The following is a 21,621-nucleotide window of genomic DNA, read 5'->3' on the forward strand; positions in this document are numbered from 1 at the left end:
CTCTCGCTCTGTTTCAGTGGGATGTTTTTCGATGGCAATCACACCTACATGATCGAGCCTGGAGGAGAGGGTAGCGGCGAAGTAAGTTCTCTACAAGACTACATGAAAATGAACTCTTTTTGGAAGAGCACACTGTGCTGTTCCTCTGTTTCCAACCTTTTCCCCCTGATCTTCTATGTACATACATTTAACACTTTTGAATTTACTATCAATAAGTAAATCAACAAATGGTACTTCTACATTTGGTGCTTTAAGTACATGAAATATGTAAATATTTCCCTTTGTTCTGTTTTATTTTATTTTGATTGGTGAAAGCCTCCTTAATGCAAACTTGTTATCTGTTTTTATTTGCATATCTTAAATCTCCTGTGATGAGTTTTTAGCTGGATATGAAACAGACTGGAAATAAAATTGATGCCTCTTAATGACATTCAAAATACAGACGTGTCAATCAGCATCAATATGGATTATTTCAGTATTGTAATTTTTAATGGCTGAAACTGCTGTTGGGGGGGGATAGGTGTGTGAGATTAACTACGGGGAAGATGAAGTTATTTACTGCACAATACAGAAACAGCCCATTTGAAAATTTCCCCTGACATTAAGTGAAAGCAGAATGAGAAAAGACATGTTGGGTATCACTTTGTCTACAGGGGGCGCAAAATCAACCCAATCTAAAAGTTCCTCACAGGAGCTTTAATGTGTTTTAAAAAAAAAAAGTCTAATCATAATTGCTAAGTATCAGATGCGAAGCTATCAATTTTAGAATAATCTTTTTTAACCCTTTCTCCTATGTTGTGTTTTGTGCAGATCTTGTTCAATACATGTTGTGTTTTTTTATTTGCACTGGTTTTAGCTTTTCTGTTCACAGGTGGATTTTTGTTTGTTTTATTCTTTCATTTATTTATTGATTCAACTGTGGAGGCAGTTGAATGTGTGCAGCACTTGAGTCCCAGACAAATTACCTAGTGGACAATAAAGTGTATCATATCGTACCGTATCTGTCATATGGTATGGTATCGTATACAATCTTTCCGTGTAACTCCTGGCAGCTGTGCTACAGCACAGTGTGGACAGTAGAGAGTATGTGAGAATATTATATTCCTTGTCTTAAAAGATTTATACAGAGGTCAGTTATTGTCTTGAGAGGAGGCTGAGACAAAACCAGAATGAGTTAGAGATCACACACAGAGTCGTCAACACTTTTTCTAATGAGCCCTGAGTGCGGCAGACAGGTCTCAGGACGGAGAGATTTGCTGGATTACAAATCCTGCAGACATAAGAAAAGCCTACAGCCAATTAGATAATAACAATTACAGGCATTATAGTGGGAACGATCGGTCCGATCTGAGATTTTCTAAGGAGGCCTGGAGCATGTGAGTGAAAGACCAAGCTGCTGATACTGTGTGTGTGTGTGTGTGTGTGTGTGTGTGTGTGTGTGTGTGTGTGTGTGTGTGTGTGTGTGTGTGTGTGTGTGTCCTCTCTGCTCTAATTAAAACGTCCAGAAAAAGTGTGTGTCTGGTGTTAATCAGTGAAAAGAGACAAGATAAGACAGGTCAAGGATTATTGTCTGTGTTCGTGTCCGTGTCCGTGTGTGTGTGTGTGTGTGTGTGTGTGTGTGTGTGTGTGTGTGTGTGTGTGCTCTTGTGTGGAAGCGTCTCCATGCACTCAAAGGTGCTGATAGCGGTGTTGTGCCACACAGATCTGCTTAAGATTCATCCCCATATGAGGTTTAGTGTTGGGTTGAAAGACAGGTGAGAAGTGGCGTACAGTGGATGTACGGAAGCCAGCCCTTAAAAGAGGAGTGTAAAACAAAATAGGAAAACAAATAGAGTAAAAGAGAGACAAAGAGCTGAAACTAAACATTTAAAAAATGTAAATAAAAAACAAATGTGATGATTTGCAAAACCTTGAAACCCCATATTTAATTAAAATAGCACAAATACTATATGTCAAAAGTTGATTTTTAAATTAAAATGTAACGCAATGTCTCAACTCAAGATATTGTTTTTTTTTATGGCAGATGTAATATCAGAGTTATGCTTTAATAAAAGAGGGATGGGAATTTTGAGGCAATTATAATTTTTAAATGTTTAAGAAGAATACAAAAGAATAAAGGAAGAGAAACAACCATGCTCCAAGCATAGCTGTTAATCATATGTTTACTTTTTACATAATGTCACAGCTACACTTCCTCTTTACTCCAATGGCCTCTTCTCTGTCACCTCCTCTGCCTCCGTCATTCCTCTCCACAGTTTTCTGAAAATACTGAATAATTCAAGCAATGAGAGAGTGAGAGATCCTAACAAAGAATACTGCTGCAGCCAGCGCTCATCTTCAGAGATACCGTATCGTGGTTCACTTTTTGCTCATTCATACAGACGGAGTGACTTGAAATGCTCAATGCATTGGAGTAGATTCTCTACTAGTTTAGTTTTATCCAAACCACATCTGCATATACAACATTTAAAATACAGACATCTTTTCATATCACGTTCTGTATACCCCCAAAAAACACAACTTATCATTTCTATTGACCTGTAGATGTCCAACATTTTACATTCACTCCTGAAATAAAACAACAACATTATGTCGTTATTAGTGGCAATAGTTAACAGTTGTAAAGTACATTTGAAGACTTTATTTACTTACATTGTTGAGCGATATTTATATTCTTCCTACTTTTTTCTGCATACTTCACGATATTCATCTATTAAATAAAACTCTGCAGAAAGGTTTTCAAGTTTATATTTAAAGAACATGTACAGTATATATATTACTTTTAATGCTTTTAATGCAAAATGTAATTCCCCCTTGAGCATTCACAACATTAAACTCTCACACTATTTTTTATCAAATCAGTACTTTTACTCTCAACATGTACATTAAATTAAATTAAATTAAATTAATTTACATTTTGTATGAAGTACTTACGCTTGAAGTTCAGTATTTATGCATGTTTTCTTTTTCGACCTTTGCTGAAGTTAATGTTCTTAAATCAACTCCTGCACACAATTCCTATTGAAGTGAAACATACTGTTTAGAGATACAAGATCTTCAAATATCCATAATAATTCTTCAGTGATTTAAAGTATAAACTATATATATACTACTTACTACATACTAAAGTGGAAAACATTCTGCATATTGTTCTGGCAATGCTAGTTGGCAGGTGAGGTGTGGGGATCCTGACTGCATGACAATGCAAAAGGACTGAGCTGCCCCTGAGCACAAAGGTAGCTATCAGTTTGTCAGTTCTGAGCTCTGGATGCTGCTCCCTGTTGGCGACAGTTCCTCCTGACTACCTCCTCACATCCCTGGATTCCTCTCTGTGTTTCTCTTTCTCTACTTCACCCTCAGTCTATGTGTCTTTGTCTCTGTTACGGTCTGCTTTGTCTGAAGGTGGTTCTCCCATTCTTTACAGTGCTGCAAAAATCTCCTTGTATCCTGGGTATCAAAACTGTGTGTTTTTAAATATTGTTCTTCAAGTTCATTTTAAAGGGCGCTATCTTTTCAGAATATTGAGTGATTATTCATGAAACTAGCTTTAAAAAAAGTCACATTGTACTTGGTTTCAGTTAGTAAAGGTTTGAAATGAGTCTTTATGTAATGAGGTGCTCTACTTATACAGTTGTCGTGATCTAGTTGGAAGTGATGAAAAAAAAAACATGACAGGGTTGGGCGTGTGTTCAGCTAGAGAGTCTGCATGACGCCCGTCGGCCATATGGTAAATCCATCTGCCCTCCTTCCGCCAAGGCAGAAAAAGTTTTAGGACATTAAGTGTGTTCTGAACAAGCATGTCACATTCTGAAGCTGAACTGGTTTTTAAAGTGTCTCATCATGTTATGTAGATATGCTTGTGGAGACTACAGTGTTAGCTACACAGATCAGCAGAGTTAAAGTTCACAAGCTAAGAACGTGATGTTCCCTGCCGCCACGTGGCTGATAAATCTCGCACTTCTTCAGTTTGTAAGTGTCAGCGTTTGCATGCAGACAACTTGCACTGAGGATTTGTGATGCTGACTTGCATATGCAGAAAACACCATATGTTTGGTCCTGGTGTGTTTTTCTGAACACCTTTCAAACTCCCCTGCACCTCAGGGCCTCTGCGGCAACATCTCTGCATCTCTTTGTATTTACTTTTACTTTTTCAAGTGTCGCAGCACATTTCACAGATGAAATTGCCCAGTAGTAGCCTCAGGGGATTATTATTACATTTGTAAAGCTATGTACAGAATGTTAAAATGTGTAAACAGGCAGACATTTCATTTATACGTGGGTTAGAAAATGATGTGTCCTAAATCCAATGAAAAGTCAAAAAAGACAGGCAAATCCCCGATAAAAAAAAAAAAGCAATAGGTATGAAGAAGCAAACAAAATCTGCACAACAAGGAGCTCCTGTTTAACAGATTTATGGACAATTGACGAGCCAGCATGCTCTTCCTCAGACTTCTGTGTCCTAAATCCATACAAGATATCTGTTTTCAAGACAACTTTAGCACCTGCTATCTCTGGAAAATAAACACAATTTAATTCAATTTTTTTTAAATTAATTTAATACTGAATGCTGTTAACAAAAATGCTTATAATTATAAAGTTAAAAAGAATGGTATTGAATCAAAGGTATTATGCCGGATCCTGATAGAATAAAACATTCATGAATCTTGATTTGGTTTGTATGCAAACTTATTTTACACAAAACACAACTGAGACTTATTAGAAAGTTAGTAGCTTTGAGGTAGAGTAAAAAAAAGAAGTGACATTTTGATCTGATTATATATTATTTTTTTCTGATAATAGGCATCCAGTTTATATCATAGACTGTAAATATTAAAGGATGAAGGCTGAGTGATTTTACCCATCTGTTATCGCAGGGGGCTTTAGAGTCCCATCAATGGCGGTCACCATGCCGGAAATGCTGTCTCAACCTAACTTTCAGTCAACCTAACTACAGGCTGAGAGCTGGAGATGAGGCGGGTTTTAAGCATCTTGATAAACCGTTACATCCCACCTACCTGTCAAGCAGGTCATCAAAAAATTCACCCCCATTCAGTGTGTGCCGATCGAGACATGGGCCAATAATATGTTAGTTTCTGCTGTTCAAACTGGCTTTTTTTAAACGGATGTGTATGTAAATGTGCCTTCCGCAGTTTCTGCAGCCAGCCTTAAGCGGACTCTTGCACTGCAGGATTTTGCACTTTCACATTGGCTTAACTCTTCAACACCGGAGGTTGCCGCTTGGTTTATATATTAAGCAACTAATCTGTCTTTTAAATTTTATCTTTTAGTTCTTGAGACATTTCATCTGTTGACCGACTCGCATTGCTTATTGCTCAATGCTCTTTGTGTGGCAAATAAAGAAGCTGATCATTTGCAGCTTTTCCATTAAACCAATTGAAAAGCACTTGGTTATGGATTACTGCATCTCTGCATTGGTGTACAGTATTCCCACAGCTTCCATTTTGTCATGTCAATAACTGGTTGTTATTGACTACCTTGCAGTTTTCACCACAGATTCTGTGTGTGGCGATCTGACCTGAAGTTACCAGATGAGAGGAGGCTGACTGAGGAAGAGGGGGGTGGGGAGTGATAGGGTGATGGAAAGGGTATTTGGATGGGGGTGGTGGTAGGATATAGGTTGGGGGAGGAGGGGGTGTTTGCAAAAGGTGCCAAGATTAGGATTATTTTTTTATACTAGAATTAAAAGAACTCGGTGTGCATCGGAGCTAACGGGATTAACTAAAGAGGTCTCCTTGTGGCCTCGAGCCAACTTCAAGTCACCAACCTGGATCTGTTCATTTACACATGCAGAAGGAGAGCAAGAATAAAAGCATGTTACCCCTCCCTGCTCTATATTCATGAGCCAGCAGTCTGTGTCTGAGGTACCATCTCCCATGGCAACCCAGGCTCCGCCCCAGTCTCTTTGTAGCATGACATATGAAGACCATCTGTGTGTAGACCCTAAATCTCCATCCCTGTTCACTCCCTGCAGAGTCTATACACTGTGTGTGTATTTTCTAACAGTGCTGTTGATCTGGGGAACAAAGACGATGCTGGGGCAAGAATATGTTTGATTACAACAGTTCATTTACGGGGGAAAAATGCTCTGATAACAATGGACTTTGCTGAGCATGTGCAAATATCACACACTTCGTATAATCATGTTCTTATTAGTAATCAGCAGCTAAACTCTCAGTCAACATGAAAGTGTCACATCAAAGACAGAGTTGGCTCCAATTATGACTGCTGCGATTTAGGCTAGTGGCTGTTAATCCAGACGCCCGGTCCACAAGGACTACATCAAAGATAAAACAAAACACTGCAGCACTGATTCATTTTAATAGAGTGCTCACTGTTGTTAATTGGCTCTGGTTTCTCTCTTAAGCCGGTGATTTGATAACTTCAATATTTACCCACAGAGCGGATCAAGGTTCAGGGCATATGGCAATGAGTTCATATTCTTACTGTGGTAATTGAAGTGCAAAGAAAAGCAGAGCGCTGATGCACATTGCATTTTCATGTAATACAATGTGTACATGCTTTGTTTTTCACTAGCTGGTTGAGGGTATAAAGAGAATTATTGTGAAACAGATTTTTTTTGTTGTTGCCATTTTGTACTTTGTAGTGGTATGTAAGGTTTTTTGTTAGCTCAGCACATAAACAGACATAAAGAAACATTATTAATCAAGTTTTAATAAAAACTATAAAGGTGGAAGTGTAGAAAAAATATTGATAATATAAATGACCTTTTGTAAAATGACAGTATTTAGACAGTAAATAAAAGTTGATCATTTCTCATTATGTCAAGAACCAACAAATAAAACAGCAGGCAATAGATTAAATTTGGCTTAATCACAAGTACTAACCCTGCAGTAAAACCAAATGACACTTGTTTCAGAAAGTTTCCGATGAACAGCACCCCATTCTGTTATTTCTTAACATCACGCTTAATAACATCCTAACATAGTGTTTTAAAAAAAAAACAGTGATCTAACTCTGCATCTGGATATACATTTTACAATTTAAAAACATTGTAGTGCCATCTTTTTAAATAAACATTTGAATGACATGTTAATATGAGGGATAAGTCAGTATTAGATAATATTAAAAGCAAAGACAAAGGCAATGTAAACTGGCACAGTATTCACATAATTAGTGCATTAACAATGACAGCTGCTCTTCACAGGGCACTGTGACAGTACAACAATTACAAACATGTGATTCATTCAGAAGTTGTTCAGCAGAACCTCAGGATGTTAACCTTAATACAGTTTCATTACAGTTTAAGCTTTGCACAAACAAGTTATTTTTATCACGCATGTATGAAGTTAATGTAGACAAACAAAATGTAACAGAACAGTATTTTTTTGTAGTGTTTCTGTAGCTTTTTGGCATCCAGGATACACTTCTTTTAATCTAAAGGTAAGAGTGATCATTTATGTGAAGTTATCAATTCTAGGAACTTTTTAACTTGTAGCTGTGGAGTTGGTCCATTGGACACATAGGCAGGTTACAAGCTAAGTAAAGTTAAGTCGCCCTCAATAAGTTAAACTTTGAGATAAGCCACATTAAAGTTTCTTTCACTGTTTTTGGCTGCACATAACTTCATTTTTTTCTTTCTACAATACTAAGCTGAATACAGTGTTCAGCAGTGTTTTAGTGAGCCTCCTTTAAAGGAAATCTCATCCTTCATTAGTACTTCAGGCTTCTTTGACTGGATCCCATCTTCTATAATCAGCACTTTAAAGACCCGGAGTGACTGACTGAATTCTTAAAGCTATCACTCTGGGGGCTGTAAATAGCTCTCATATTTATTAACTTCCATCAATCATACTGTATTAGTTTGATCAGTGGTGAACTCTATGATATCAACTTCTCTTCCCCTATTGCCCCTGCGTCAGGACGGGAATGTCGATTTCTATGGCAGACATGCGAGAGCGGGAAGAGTAGCGATGGCCTGCGTAGCTAGATGCGTAGCCTTGAGAAGGGGCGTAGCTCTGTGAAGGTGCGTAACTCTGTGATGGTGCATAACTCTGTGAGGGAGCGTAACTCTGTGAGGGAGCATAGCTGTAGGCCTGGGTCCCCCCCACCTCTGAACCATACCCATCAGGAGCAGAAATCTGAGACATGTACACCTGCGGTGGTGCAGGGGCTATCACACTTTGTGAGTAGCCCTGGGAGGGCACATAAGGTTGAGTGTCGATCACAGTGGGAGGAAATGTTTGTGGCAGGAATGGCTGAGGACCATACACTGGGGATGGAGGATATCCGTTGGCAGTGAGAGGCTGGGTGGACAGAGAGGTGGGCATAGTCGGCAGTGGCAACCAGAAAGGGGAAGGCAACTTTTTACACATACAGTACCACATGAACATCAGCAGGGAGGCCAGCATTAGTCCCCCAGAGCAGCCAATGGATACATACACAGCAAAGCCATCAGAGAAAATGTTGTCATATCTGATGTTCATTTCCTTGGTACGGAACAGGAACCAGACTGAGGGTGCCAAAGATATAGCACCTCCCAGAAACAAGAACGTCCCAGCAACCAGGTGACAGCCTGCACTGTTCACTAGGAATCTGGTGGTCTTGATGTCCGGTTCAGGCTTCTCTGAACAGCAGCATGTCTTACACATTCCTGACATGCACAGCAGCAAGGCCAGAGAGCCGAGTAGCAGACCTGTCGGCAAACAAAACTGCAGGAGCCTAAGATCCAGCTGGTCCACTTTAGAGTACCACTAGAAAAACAAGAGGACATGTTTTCTGTTTTAGGACATAAAAAGAAAAAAGCAAAGGCTTGAGAGAACAAGTTTCCTTAAGAAATACCTCTGAATCATAGTAGTAACATCCTGAATAGCCATCCTGTTTCACACATTTAGCCCACAGCCCGTCATACACGCTGATATTCTTGGCATTGCGATTGAAGGTGATGAGTCTGGTTACTCGCCACTGTGGGATTAACGATGCCACAGCAATCCCTCCCACACACACAAAGGCAATGATGAAGGCAAACGCGTTGGTGGCGTGGATGTCTCGGCACGACATGGTGGATGTTTACAGGAACAAAGGCCAAGTTGAGAGTTCCTGTTTGAGAAGATGAGGACGGAAAGTGAGACTAGTGACTGGTCAGTTTAGTCCAAAGTGAAAGGTCTATAATGTGACTTAATAAATATTATTATACACACAGGAACTCCTGATATTTAGAAAAACAGTTTTTTTTAAACTGGTGGTTACATAAGTTTCTTCAAATGGCCCAATTATTATTCAAGTATACGAACTGTGCCACAGACTGACCTAGCTATGGGCAACCCCCCTGTATTTCTATTCACCACAGTATAGTTGACCCAATATCTGCTGTCTCTGAGAAACAATGCTCTCATTTTATTAGCAAACACAGTAGGAGTGACTTGGGGCCTGATGTTGCAAGGAAAAGTGTCCATTCTGCAGCACTTCGCTTAGACTGTGCAGACTAAACAGTAATCTATTGAATTAACGGCTTGAGGTTCCTTTAAATTACAGCATGCAGCAGTGACATACCAAGGCTCTGTGAAAGTCCTGACTTATCTTCCATCATCCATTCAGATAATTTGCATTTGTTGAATTTAGACTCGGGCTAAAAAACACTCCATCACATTCAGCTAAGAAACAATTTAGCTGGACTTTGATCCATGCAAAACAACAAGCTCAGATCATCCTGGCACCATTCAGAGTCGGTTTAAGGTGTACTGAGTAGTGTAATGCACTTCTTAGGCTGGCACGTTTTTTCTAATCATTCCTGGTCCAGTAAGTAAAGATGAGGTTCTTAGAGCTGTATAATAAAATGAAGTAATAGTATCTTAGTTCAAAAATAAAGGAGAGCAGACCTTAGCAGTTTGGGCCAGTAGGGCTTGAAGTGTCTGCAACAAATTATTTACTAAATCATTTTATGATACTAACCCTAAGTTGTAGTTGTCTAGTTCTAACATGTATAACTGCATATATATGTTTTTATCTCATTCCTCACCTAAAAGTATTTTGTATGTGGTCATCGTGATAACACAAACTACAGGAGAAGAGCTCGATAATGACGTCATGTAGGCTGATAGTAAACATAGCAGACAGTGAAAGACCAGGACCGTGTGGGTGTATCAAACACACAGCCCTTAACTATACTGACATTTAGTGATAAACATTACTCGTTAACCGAGAGATAATTTAGAAACGAGATATTACATCCACTTAGCAGATAAAGTTAGACTCCTCTAATGTTTATGATCTTCATTACAGGCTAAACTACCTTCCTGTTTCGTTAGCTCCTCAGCCCTTTGAGCACGTCTAAAAACATCGATTATCTTATTAGAGCTGCATGTATCAACGACCCAAATTCTGAAATATCCACAATAAATGTAAGGTTATTATTTGAGGCGAGTGTAACTTACGAATATACCAACTAACAATTTCCCAACGATACCGTTAGCTTGTGGCTAATGTGTTAGCATTTAAGCAACCTGTTGCTTTTCGAAACTCAAACTCGAAAAAAATGGGTTACAAATGGACTACAGTACCTTTAAATTCCAGCAGTTCAATCGTGTTTAGATCACATTTAACATGGCACTTCTTAACACGCTTGGAGACGAACCAACCCAGAAACTTTTTAACAAAATGACAGTAGACAGTGCCGTACACAGGATGTGGCCTCATAGCAAGAGTTTCAGCTGCCCCCAGTGTAGTCTCACAGGTGGTTCACGCATGCGTGGGCGAGATCAAGGACTGTTCCCCAATGGTTATCCCCTGCATACACTCGGAGCCTTGAATCCACGTGGGTGGTAATAATTGTCATACAAAAATATGACACAAAAGGAACTAGTTGTACAAAAATAATACATTTTCTAACTGTAGACCTACAATGAAAACTTACATGTTGGTCTAGAATAGAATAGAATAGAATGTCTTTATTGTCATTATACAATATGTACAACGAAATTATTTGGCTTCACCTTAAAGTGCACACACATACAAGCATCCACAGCTAAAAACAACAAAAGAAGAAATTAAAAAAAGGAACTCTCATTCAGGTAAGATGGGCAATGTATGGTGGGAGTTATTTACAGGTAGTAGCATAACAGAATATAAAGAGATATTGCAGAAATATAAAATAAATATTGCACAGTATGAAATGTAAAAAATTGCAGAAATATAAAATAAATATTGCACAGTGTGAAATGTAAAATATTGCAGAAATATAAAATAAATATTGCACAGTATGAAATGTAAAATATTGCAAAAATATGAAATAAATATTGCACAGTATGAAATGTAAAATATTGCAAAAATATAAAATAAATATTGCACAGTATGAGATGTAAAATATTGCAGAAATATAAAATAAGATAAATATTGCACAGTATGAAATGTAAAATATTGCAGAAATATAAACTAAATATTGCACAGTATGTGTGGTGAGGGTGGGACGGTCAACGCATGTCCAGGTTCAGTGTGGTTATGGCTCTGGGGAAGAAGCTGTCCTTGAGTCTGTTTGTCCGTGCTCTGACAGACCTGTAGCAGATGACATGTTGAACAGATGAAAGCCGGGGTGTGAGCTGTCCTTTACAATGTTTTTTGCTCTGTTCAGGCAGCGGGAGTTATAAATGTCCTTAAGTGAGGGGAGTGTGCAGCCGATGATCTTTTGTGCTGTGTTGGTGCTGGTCTGTATGGACTTTCATTAGCATCCAAGTTTAATTTTGGTTGCAGAATGTAATTCGTGTTTTTCAAAAAACCTTGTAAAGGTAAATTTTTCATAGAAGCTATATTGATACTATGTGTTTAAGTCAAGTATTTGTCTGATGTTTCATCTCCTTTGCTTTGACATCTGTCACTGAAGGTTTGAAGTAGAAATAAGGAATAAAACAAACACCAAGACATGTTCCATTCAGATATGTTACCTACGTTGAACTCCAACACAGCAGCCCTGACTCCAGTCCACACATCAGACACTTTAAAGGGAGTTGTGATTTAATTTACAGTTTTTGTGTCTTTCAGGGGGATGTCCGCATTCACATGATCTATAAATCTGCAGGCCAAGAGGGATTAAATGACCTCCTCAATGGTAAGATATGGACTGAAGACATTAGAATCTTCAATATATGACAAATATGCATCACAGGCAGTAAAATCATTTTGATTGTTGTTCCATTTTAATCATAGAAGGTGTGTCTGACTGTTTTTGAAGGTACTGTATGAAAGTATTGATTAGAAATTCATGTTTCTGTTTCTTAGGTGAACTTCCAGAGCCGCCTTTTCCAAGCCCTCCTTTTCCTGGGTCAAAAGTTGTTCACAGGAGGAAAAAGAGACAGGTAGGACCTCTCCAGACCTCTTTATTGAAGAGGGTTCCTGATGGACTCATGTTGACTTTAACATACTCATGCTTGTGTGTGTGGGAGTGCACTGATCCCTGTGTGTTTGTTTTTATAACTCTCAAAGCTAAAGATAGAGCACAGTTTCTAAATTCACACAACTGCTCCCCGCTCTTCTGTCTTCTTCTTTTGCATGAAATATTTACCTTGTGAGTAGCGGCTGCTTCAAACCCATTCGTCTTTTCTCAGATAAAGTCAGCTGTTTGCAGCTGTCTGTCCCACAGAGCTGCTCTCATCTTTATTTGGAATTTGAAACAGAAAAATTGGTTTAGCTTTGCAGAGTTAATATTTTTCTATTCTTTTTATTTTTCTCTCTGACATGTGGGACTTTGTGTGTTTGTCTTCTATGATCAAACTCGTAAATTGTGTTTCTTTCTTCTCAGGTTTCCCATGAGTCAAGAGGTATAGAGGATGAGACCAAATACATTGAGCTGATGGTGATCAACGACCATCTAATGGTAAAGTTTAAACTACATAGATATGGTGTGGATATACACTTACTGTAGGACTAAATACTTATTTAAAATCAAATCAAATAAAAATATGTGTGTGTGTTGAGCGCTGTGTAAAGAAAAATCATCACAGCTAAAATAGTGATTGTCAGCATTGCACATTTCCGTTATGTTACTTGAATTGTTTGAAATGTTTCCTTGTTAAGTGTTTGGAAATTGACTTTCTGGTTGTTGTTGATGTCTCGTCTTTTAAGCCCAAATGGAATGAGCATCATTTAAAGACACTCAAACAATATAATCACACGTTTTTAGCTTTAGGTTGATATGACCGGAGAACAGGATGCTGGGTGGTCTGAGAGTCAATACTTTAAATGAAATAAGTGCTTGCACTCTTGAGGCACTCCCTTTATTGTACATTGAACAGACAGTATTTATCCGACTGGCCCTGACTTAAATCTCCTGTGCCTGAGATTGTTAAGTGCACAATAAAGCTGATATTTGGAGCAAAAGCAAATGTGCAGTCACCTGCTCCTTTTAGAAGATTTAAAAGGCTTGAAATGAATTTGTACCAGATTGTGACTAACACTATTGTTTGTTTCCTCTCCATCCTGTTTTCGTGCCTCTCTCGTTCTCTTTCTCTGTCTCTCTCTCTCTCTTCAGTACAAGAAGCATCGGCTTTCCGTTGGGCACACGAATAACTATGCTAAGTCAGTGGTCAATATGGCTGACATGGTAAGAATTGTATTGATCCTCTTCTTGGAAAGCTTACCACAAGCACTCCCAGGTATTGGAGCTGCACATTGCACTGTATTCTGCCAACCAACCACACTCTCTGCAGTTAAAACCTCCTATGGCTCATAATATGCTGCATACAGCTATTAACCAGCCTGTCAAAAGAGTTTTCACTGCAAACAGCATTGGCATTTCAACAGCACGGAGGCAGATATTTCTGTGTTTCATTAACATCTGTGTGCTGTGCTACTGAAACCTGACCTGCTTCAGGGTCACGTCTGTAAACTGATAGGCTTGAGAAGCTGAAGAATGGTCGTGCTTTTTGCTATGTCCTTGAAGAGGATCATATGAAGCAGGCGCTATTTGGGAAGTACACATTGATTTCCATGTACGAGTATAGAATTGTCGCTTTTTCTTGGTGTACGTCAAATGGCCATGTCAGTGAGGCCACATTCACAGTGGCACAAGACAAGATAATAATACAAATATTGCTAAGAAGCTACAGTCCGGAAGATACAAACAATAGTTGAAGAACTTAAAACACTCAATCTGTCAAACACTTCTAAACAATGGAAGTTAAAGGGGAAATGGAAAATCCTCTTTTCTTAGAATTACGTATGAAGGTAAAAAAAAAACACGTCATAACTCAAGATCAACTTTGTAGCTGCTTCTGAACCTGTGTAATGTATCTCATGCATCTAATCTGCTCAGTAATTACGAGGACATTTCAGTTAAAATATTTTTGGACTACTGTTTCAGAGGTGAAGTGTAAATTTTATAACTCTCTTTGGTTTACCAGTGTAAAAACCCAGGAAGGACATGTTTGTGGCATCCTTCCTTTTACATTTAGGAAAGGGAGGCAAGGGTTGTTTAATGACCCTCAGGGTTTTTATAAAGATGAATGGTTATATAATTTCATTAACTTTTTTACATCAAAATAAATCTTATGCTTATGCAGGCTACTGTACCGTGCAGTGGCACAAACTTTGGATTTGACAGCTCTGAATGTGCCCATGTCAGGGTGAGAGTGAGATTGTAGGAGTGAACCTCTGCAGAGATCACTGTCTGCACTCTTTCTGCTCTGTCAGCTTTGTTATATGACTGTGTTTTTTATTTAGTTTAAGGAAAGAGTCTTTTCTGTTTTCCACTTCTCTTGTGTTTGTTTGGACATAACCCCAATTTGTTCTATCTTATGAGAGCAAACAATAGTATTTACTATCCACTTTGCTCCTCTCTGTCCTTCAGACGGTTACCCTTGTTGACTTTGTCTCGCCACCTGTAATGTGCTGCTGTCTGCTGGCGAGATCGTATCGATCATACCGACCATTGACTGTTTCTCTTATGACAAACAGCTGGAGAAGATGATTAGGATGAGACATACCAGTCTTAATTTGGATAGCTTTTTAATATTCAATTTACTTTCATTCTTCAGATTTTCAAGGAACAGCTTAATACCCGCATTGTGCTTGTTGCCATGGAGACGTGGTCAGCTGACAACAAGTTTAACATCGATGACAACCCCATGGTGACACTCAGGGAGTTCATGAAGTACCGAAAAGACTTCATCAAGGAGAAATGTGACTCTGTTCACCTTTTCTCGTAAGTCCGGGAATGTGTTGAAGGATTTTTTTGAGTCACTTGATTACTGAGATTCATTTAACATATAAACATTACATTTTATTTTCTTATCAGCGGGAATCGGTTTCACAGCAGCTGGGGAGGAGCGTCTTATATGGGAGGAGTTTGCTCCCTGACCAAAGGAGGAGGAGTCATTGAGGTAAGTCCCAAATGTATAGCTACAGAGTTTAACATTTATTGGAGCTTTGACATTACTTCTTTCCTCTCTTTAAGTTACAGATAAATACTTTTCTAAATCTCAATATGGTGCATTTCTTTAGTTTTGTGTGAGTTTCATCTTTACATAAGTTAAGCTTCTGTAAATGAAAAAATCCAACAATTTATTGAATTTAATTTTATTAGTAAAGCAATTTCTCCTGATTTATGAGACATCCTGATTTGTTTGTCTCCTTATCAACTGTCTGTCTGTCTGTCTGTCTGTCTGTCTGTCTCTTACCTCTTTCAATTTCAATTTTCAATTTAGAACACTTTATTGGCATGAATGCTACACAGACAATATTGCCGAAGCATCGATACAAAAAATATCAACAGTATCAATGATTTAGCATGAGAAAAATTAATAATTATATAAAACAAAAAAATAAACAGAAGGAAAAAAAACTGTGTGTGTGTGTTCAGAAAATAAAATGATAAATAAAGCAACAATCTCTCTCTCTGTCTTCCTCATCAGTACGGGAAAACAGATGAGATGGCCATAACACTCGCTCAGTCTCTTGGACAAAATATTGGCATCTTCACTGACAAGAAGAGGATCCTAAATGGTACACAATGACATTTTTTTGCTCTATTTCTCTCACAGTAATTATTTAATTAATTTGTGCTGGAGAAGTGTTGATGGTTGATTTTCTTTACCAGGCGAATGCAAGTGTGATGATCGATGGACTGGCTGCATCATGGATGACGTTGGGTAAGTTACTTCAGAGTACATTTCCTCACCAAGTCATCATGTTAAAGCAGAAATAATAAAAGACAAAAGATTTTATGACAAATTAGAATGAAACATTATTCATTTGAATAATTGATGCCCTCAAGGTTTTAGTCAAATGTTAATCAAAACATCAGAGTTGGATTCAATTCTGTTAATTGTTGACATTAAACATCACAAAAGATGTCTATGTAAATTTAAATAGAAACAGGACACGTGGAAGTATATCATACAAACATACAGTATATGTATAAACTGCACAAGTATCAATTTTATTAGACAAATCGACTGTCTCTAAAATGGGTTGTTGTTGTAATTTGATAAGTCACCTCTAGGTGTCAGTAAATATTTATAGGGCTTGTTTATGTAACTTCATTGGGGTTCTTTGAGCAGTGATATGTTACATAATCTGTTGCTTGCTAAGATTAGTAAATAGGTAATAATTATTTCAGTGTATGTTATTGTGGTTTCATGCTGATGTCATGACAGTGTTTGCTCACATCATGTTTAAAGTGTGCAGTATGGTGCTGTGCCACTGTGAGCACTCAGATGTGCCTGTGCGATGTGTGTGTGTATGTGTGTGTATGTACCTCTCTTCTTAAATACCTCTTACGTTCCCCCTCTATCCCGAATGGGACAGCAGGTGAGCAGAAGTTTGGCTAGAACGTTGCCTGTGCTGATTTTAAACCAGCTGGCTGCCTCAGAGGGGTTGTCAGTCATCACAACCTTTCTGGTCTCATTTGACGGCACTGCAGCCGCTGCGGCCCCAGCTTCTCTTTTGCTTCAAATGATATGAACAAATACAGTTTGATGTTCCTTTATCTTACGCTGACTGTATTTTTCATCATCATTTTGTACAATTTTTACATAATTTTATGTGTATTCTTCAGTTTTTGGCCGACATCACCGGATGATCAGCCGGGATAATTGTATTAATTTGGCTATTTGAATTATTGATGGGCTCCCCCTCTCTCTTGCCCTTTATATTGAGGACTTTCATCAGCTCTGTTTGTCCACGCCTAACCTATTGATACAGTCTGCAATGTCATTCATCTGCCTTTAACAAGTCTAACCTCCTCTAACACTCCGTGTCCAGATTTAGCTCCTGCTCCCTTTGAAGCCCAATCACAAATTTGCCATAATTTCAGGTGGTCATGTGACATAGCCCCTCACCTGTGAACAGACCTGGTCCTGATCTGTACTCTTTAAAATAAAGTCAATGGTATTTCAGACACTTGTATTCAATGAGAAAACCTCACTCATGTCCATTGACCAATATTTATTTTGATCCCTCATCTACTGCATGTCTGTTCAACCTAACCGTCTAATAACTATTCTTACATTTTCACAGGGCTAGGCTACTGTGTGTGTGTGTGTGTGTGTGTGTGTGTGTGTGTGTGTGTGTGTGTGTGTGTGTGTGTGTGTGTGTGTGTGTGTGTGTGTGTGTGTGTGTGTGTGTGTTAGAGTTGATTTTATCCCTACGCAATGTGTCACAGCTTATTGCTCTTATTCCTCTTTAATCTGAACTAAAACTACTATTTATATGGCAGTTGGCCCTTAGAGACTAAAAATGCACAAACCAATGTTTTTGTTTGCGTTTTGGTCCATTGAAGATTTAGAACTGTTTCACATATAAGCTAAATTGTTGGGGTTTTTTAAACTTTTGAAGTAAAAAAAAACTTGTGCGCGCTAGATTTCTTTTACATTTTGGGTGACTTCAGGGGCTTTGTAGTTTTCTTCCCATGAATGAATGGATGGATTTTGTAAGGAAAATAAAAACAGGAAAAAATATGACTTATAACCAGTGTAGCTTGGAAAGAATATATTTTTCTGATAAAATGTATTCATATAGTCTGCCCAATATTGTGTCAAAAGAAAACAGAAAACACATAAAGGCAGAGACATTTGAAGCATTGTGGTTCAGAGACTGCAATGCCTCTTGACTACCACAAGGGGGTGACATGATAACTGTAAATAAACAAAAGAGGAGACAAGGAAATTACTGGAGATGATAGGTAACCTTTTATTGGATACGGTACATGATGTGCTTCACAGACTTTAACACACAAATCTGCAAAAATCTTTGGAATACATATGTAAATCGAATGTTCCTCCTTTGTGCTGTGAAATGAAAGGTCTTTATCGTGCCTGAATAATTTCTATAAGCCCACATTAACACAGATGCACTTAATGCAAATTATTTTGAGCCTATTTCTGTTTAAAAGGTGATTATCACTCAAATATTTTAACACAATTCAAAGACATTTCTGATGCAAGTCAAAAGTGATAGCCTATAACCTGATAAGTTTAAAAAATATACCAAAAATATTGCAATGTACTTCATCCATCATCTAAGCGTCATCATTACTGGCTCTTCATACAACCATTATTGCTGTAGGAGGCTTCGTTTAGTCACATTTCATATCAAATTATGACGACCTCTCTCAGCCCTTGACTCTCTCCGGCTCTGTTATTGCATTGTCTCCTGATGAGCAGCGCAACCAGAGGCCCTCCAGTTCAACATGTGCCAGCTGCATAATCAGAACTAAGCACAGAGATAATAACATCTAAGTGCTGCTCAGGTTTGGGCCGATGTCATTATGAGCATAACAATGAACTCCTGACATCTGATTGAGAGATTTGCATAAATACTTTGGATGCTGATTAGCTCCGAATAAATGCACAATCCAGCTGTGTTTCACTGGAAGTGAATCCAATTAATCAGACTACGCAACCAACAGTTGATGATAACTGAGTATCCTGCTTGTTTATTTATCACACAATAATGCAATAACTGTCCATAAATGAATCATCCAAAATATACAAGGTCATTTTCAAGACCATTTCATAAGTGCATCTTAAAATTCATTAACATCCTATTTGTCTTCACATGACCCTCTCACTCTTAGCTATACTGTATATTTACCTCCTGATTATAGTGAGGATCTCCTCTAAACTGTAAGTATGTTAACCTGTGGTAAAACCTGATATATTCAGACTTTAAACAAGATAAGACCTGCTATACATTGTCTGTAGATCTGAAATTGATTCTTGTTATCGATGTGTGCAATGTCATTTGTGTTCAACACTACCTTTTTTTGGTCTGTAATGTGTTTTAAGGGAGGAAGCCCCCTGCCCCCCCCCAATTGTTTCCTTTGAATGCAGTTTGTACTGTTTTCACTGTATTATATGCTGCGTTTGTGTTGGAACAGATTCTACCTGCCAAAGAAGTTCTCCGACTGCCATGTGGAGGAGTACTACAACTTTCTAAACAGTGGTGGAGGAGCCTGTCTTTTCAACAAGCCCCTGAAGGTTTGTCACTGTCACACACAAATATACACACACATTATGACAAGCGTGTCTCCTGAATAGTTGAATTGTTAATCCTGGTCCTGTCCTCCTCAGCTATTGGACCCTCCGGTGTGTGGAAATGGCTTTGTGGAGCCCGGAGAGGAGTGTGACTGTGGCAGCCCAGTGGTGAGTTTCAGTCCTCCTGTATGAGAGAGTGGATGGATGCTAATATGGATGTAATGTAGAATCCTAAAGGGGAAACTCGAAAATCACGCAAGGTCAAAGTGATGTGCCGACAACAAAACCACCTGCTGTGCCAGACTGTGCCTAATAAGAGTTGATTTAAAGTAATGTCGTGATTTCATTGGAGAAATCAAGGCCTGGCTGCATAAAGAGTTAGAGCGTGGTCATAGAAATTCTCCAGAGAGATCCTACATGGCTTGAACTCAGAAAGACTGAAACACCTTTATGTAGTCAAAAGCAGACCACTAAGAGCAGTTCTTTTTGTCTTTTAGGAGTGTGCCAGAGAGGGCGAGGCCTGCTGCAACAAGTGCACCCTGACACAAGGCTCCAAGTGCAGCGATGGACTCTGCTGCAACAACTGTCAGGTAAAGAAAATACACACCTACACCTTTCATCTTCTCCGAAAGATGCATGATGGGAATATGAGAGGCATTAGCTGTCCACGCAACCAAGATGAAAAGGGGGAAGACTTTTTGTTGTTGTCTAGTGGCCATTACCTCTTGGATTTACTTTTTTATCTGACACTCCTCTGGTTAGAAACGGCTTTCAAAGAATTCTGAGACCAAATGGAATAAGTGGAAAAAACCAACAACTTTTAGCATATTAAACTTAATAGTCCTCTTTGATCATGTCGTGTTCAACAGACTATTACTGAAATAGTTATAAAATCCTTTTTACACCTTATTTGAAAGGTACACATAACTGTCCTTGATGGACTCATAGTAGTTAGGGAGTCAAGAAAGACGAGAGAGGGTGCTTGTTGCTTGGCGTCAAACTGACACAAACCCTGAGTTAAGTGCACTGAGAGTCCTTTTGGTCTTTATTGCTTGCCGTCACAGATGGAGTTCATGGGAGTTGTGTGCAGAGATGCAGTTAACGACTGTGACATCCCTGAAAACTGCACAGGCAACTCCAGCCAGGTGAGACCGAGCTTCTCTAATACTTTTTCCTTCAACTACAGGCTCACACAATAGACCCCTGTATCTCTATGGTTTCCTTAAAAAAAAAAAATCTTTTAACCTTTTTTTTTATTATGCAGTGTCCACAAAATGTGCACAAGATGGATGGCTACACGTGTGAAAAGGACCAGGTGAGGTGTATAGATAATAAGTATTAGATCCTGTTGTACTTTGCAATTTAAAAAGGGAAGCTTTATTAATGTGCTATATTTCTTTTTACAGGGTCGCTGCTTCAACGGAAGGTGCAAAACAAAAGACAGGCAGTGCAAGTACATCTGGGGAGAGAGTAAGAATGATAAACATACCATGTGTTAATTGAAAGCTTAAATATACCACATACATTTTGATTATAGTCATTCTTTCTAGACTATGCACTTTCTATGGAAACTTCAGAAACTTTCCAGATGACTGTTCATTCTCGTTCTTTGTGGCTCTCCCTCAGAGGCGACTGCGGCTGACAAGTTCTGTTACGAGAAGTTAAACATTGAAGGCACAGAGAAAGGCAACTGTGGGAAGGACAAGGACACCTGGATCCAGTGTAACAAACAGTGAGTCGGTCCTTCCTGCCACCAAACCCAAGATAAATCGTACATCACCTTATTTGACTCCTTGTGATCGCCTTGTTTGCATTTCTGTATTTCAGGGACGTTCACTGTGGCTACTTGCTGTGCTCCAACATCTCACCTTCCCCACGTCTGGGAGAGCTGCAGGGAGGCCTCACCTCTTTCTCAGTAGCCCGTTACAGCGCGTCTCTTGACTGCAGGTACGCGTCACTGCAGAAGAACATTTCCTGAAATACTGTTTAGTTTTCACTTTAGTATTTCTTTTCCCGGGTTGTGACAAGAAATCGGTTAAAATGTCTTGTGTATGAAAGGATTTATTTTCTCTGCCATTGAGCAGGAAAAACACAAGAACACAAGACATGCAGAAGCTCATAGCTACTCTACAGAATCGTTAATGTTCCGTTTTATGTACGTGCAATACAGTCTGCCTCA

The 21,621-nt window shown here is 38.8% G+C and overlaps 2 protein-coding genes across 3 annotated transcripts in view; one reads left to right on the top strand and one right to left on the bottom strand.

The window, feature by feature from the left end:
- adam22 (ADAM metallopeptidase domain 22) overlaps window positions 1-21,621 on the top strand; it is a 60,259-nt gene that overhangs the window by 27,571 nt on the left and 11,067 nt on the right. For both annotated transcript variants that reach the window (XM_061050618.1, XM_061050619.1), the window contains exons 6-22: window positions 18-81; window positions 12,013-12,079; window positions 12,250-12,326; window positions 12,770-12,844; window positions 13,499-13,570; window positions 15,003-15,169; window positions 15,263-15,347; window positions 15,879-15,969; window positions 16,064-16,115; window positions 19,346-19,445; window positions 19,539-19,610; window positions 19,940-20,032; window positions 20,507-20,587; window positions 20,707-20,757; window positions 20,849-20,912; window positions 21,069-21,174; window positions 21,270-21,389. In XM_061050618.1, coding sequence (XP_060906601.1) covers window positions 18-81; window positions 12,013-12,079; window positions 12,250-12,326; window positions 12,770-12,844; window positions 13,499-13,570; window positions 15,003-15,169; window positions 15,263-15,347; window positions 15,879-15,969; window positions 16,064-16,115; window positions 19,346-19,445; window positions 19,539-19,610; window positions 19,940-20,032; window positions 20,507-20,587; window positions 20,707-20,757; window positions 20,849-20,912; window positions 21,069-21,174; window positions 21,270-21,389 — 1,437 coding nt within the window. The remainder of the gene's footprint in view (window positions 1-17; window positions 82-12,012; window positions 12,080-12,249; window positions 12,327-12,769; window positions 12,845-13,498; window positions 13,571-15,002; window positions 15,170-15,262; window positions 15,348-15,878; window positions 15,970-16,063; window positions 16,116-19,345; window positions 19,446-19,538; window positions 19,611-19,939; window positions 20,033-20,506; window positions 20,588-20,706; window positions 20,758-20,848; window positions 20,913-21,068; window positions 21,175-21,269; window positions 21,390-21,621) is intronic.
- cldn12 (claudin 12) lies at window positions 6,676-10,720 on the bottom strand. The gene is made up of 3 exons (XM_061050623.1): window positions 10,539-10,720; window positions 8,821-9,078; window positions 6,676-8,732 (listed from the first exon to the last, which is right to left on the bottom strand). Exons 2-3 carry the CDS (start codon window positions 9,037-9,039, stop codon window positions 7,884-7,886), a joined length of 1,068 nt encoding a protein of 355 aa, XP_060906606.1. The 5' UTR covers window positions 9,040-9,078; window positions 10,539-10,720; the 3' UTR covers window positions 6,676-7,883.

This window comes from Labrus mixtus, chromosome 11, assembly GCF_963584025.1.
Source record: "Labrus mixtus chromosome 11, fLabMix1.1, whole genome shotgun sequence".
Lineage (NCBI taxonomy): Eukaryota > Metazoa > Chordata > Actinopteri > Labriformes > Labridae > Labrus > Labrus mixtus.

Coding starts and splice junctions, on each gene's coding strand:
- cldn12 (XM_061050623.1), bottom strand. CDS start 9,039: ATGTCGTGCCGAGACATCCACGCCACCAACGCGTTTGCCTTCATCATT. Junction 8,733..8,820: donor GTTACTACTATGATTCAGAG/GTATTTCTTAAG, acceptor TTGTTTTTCTAG/TGGTACTCTAAAGTGGACCA.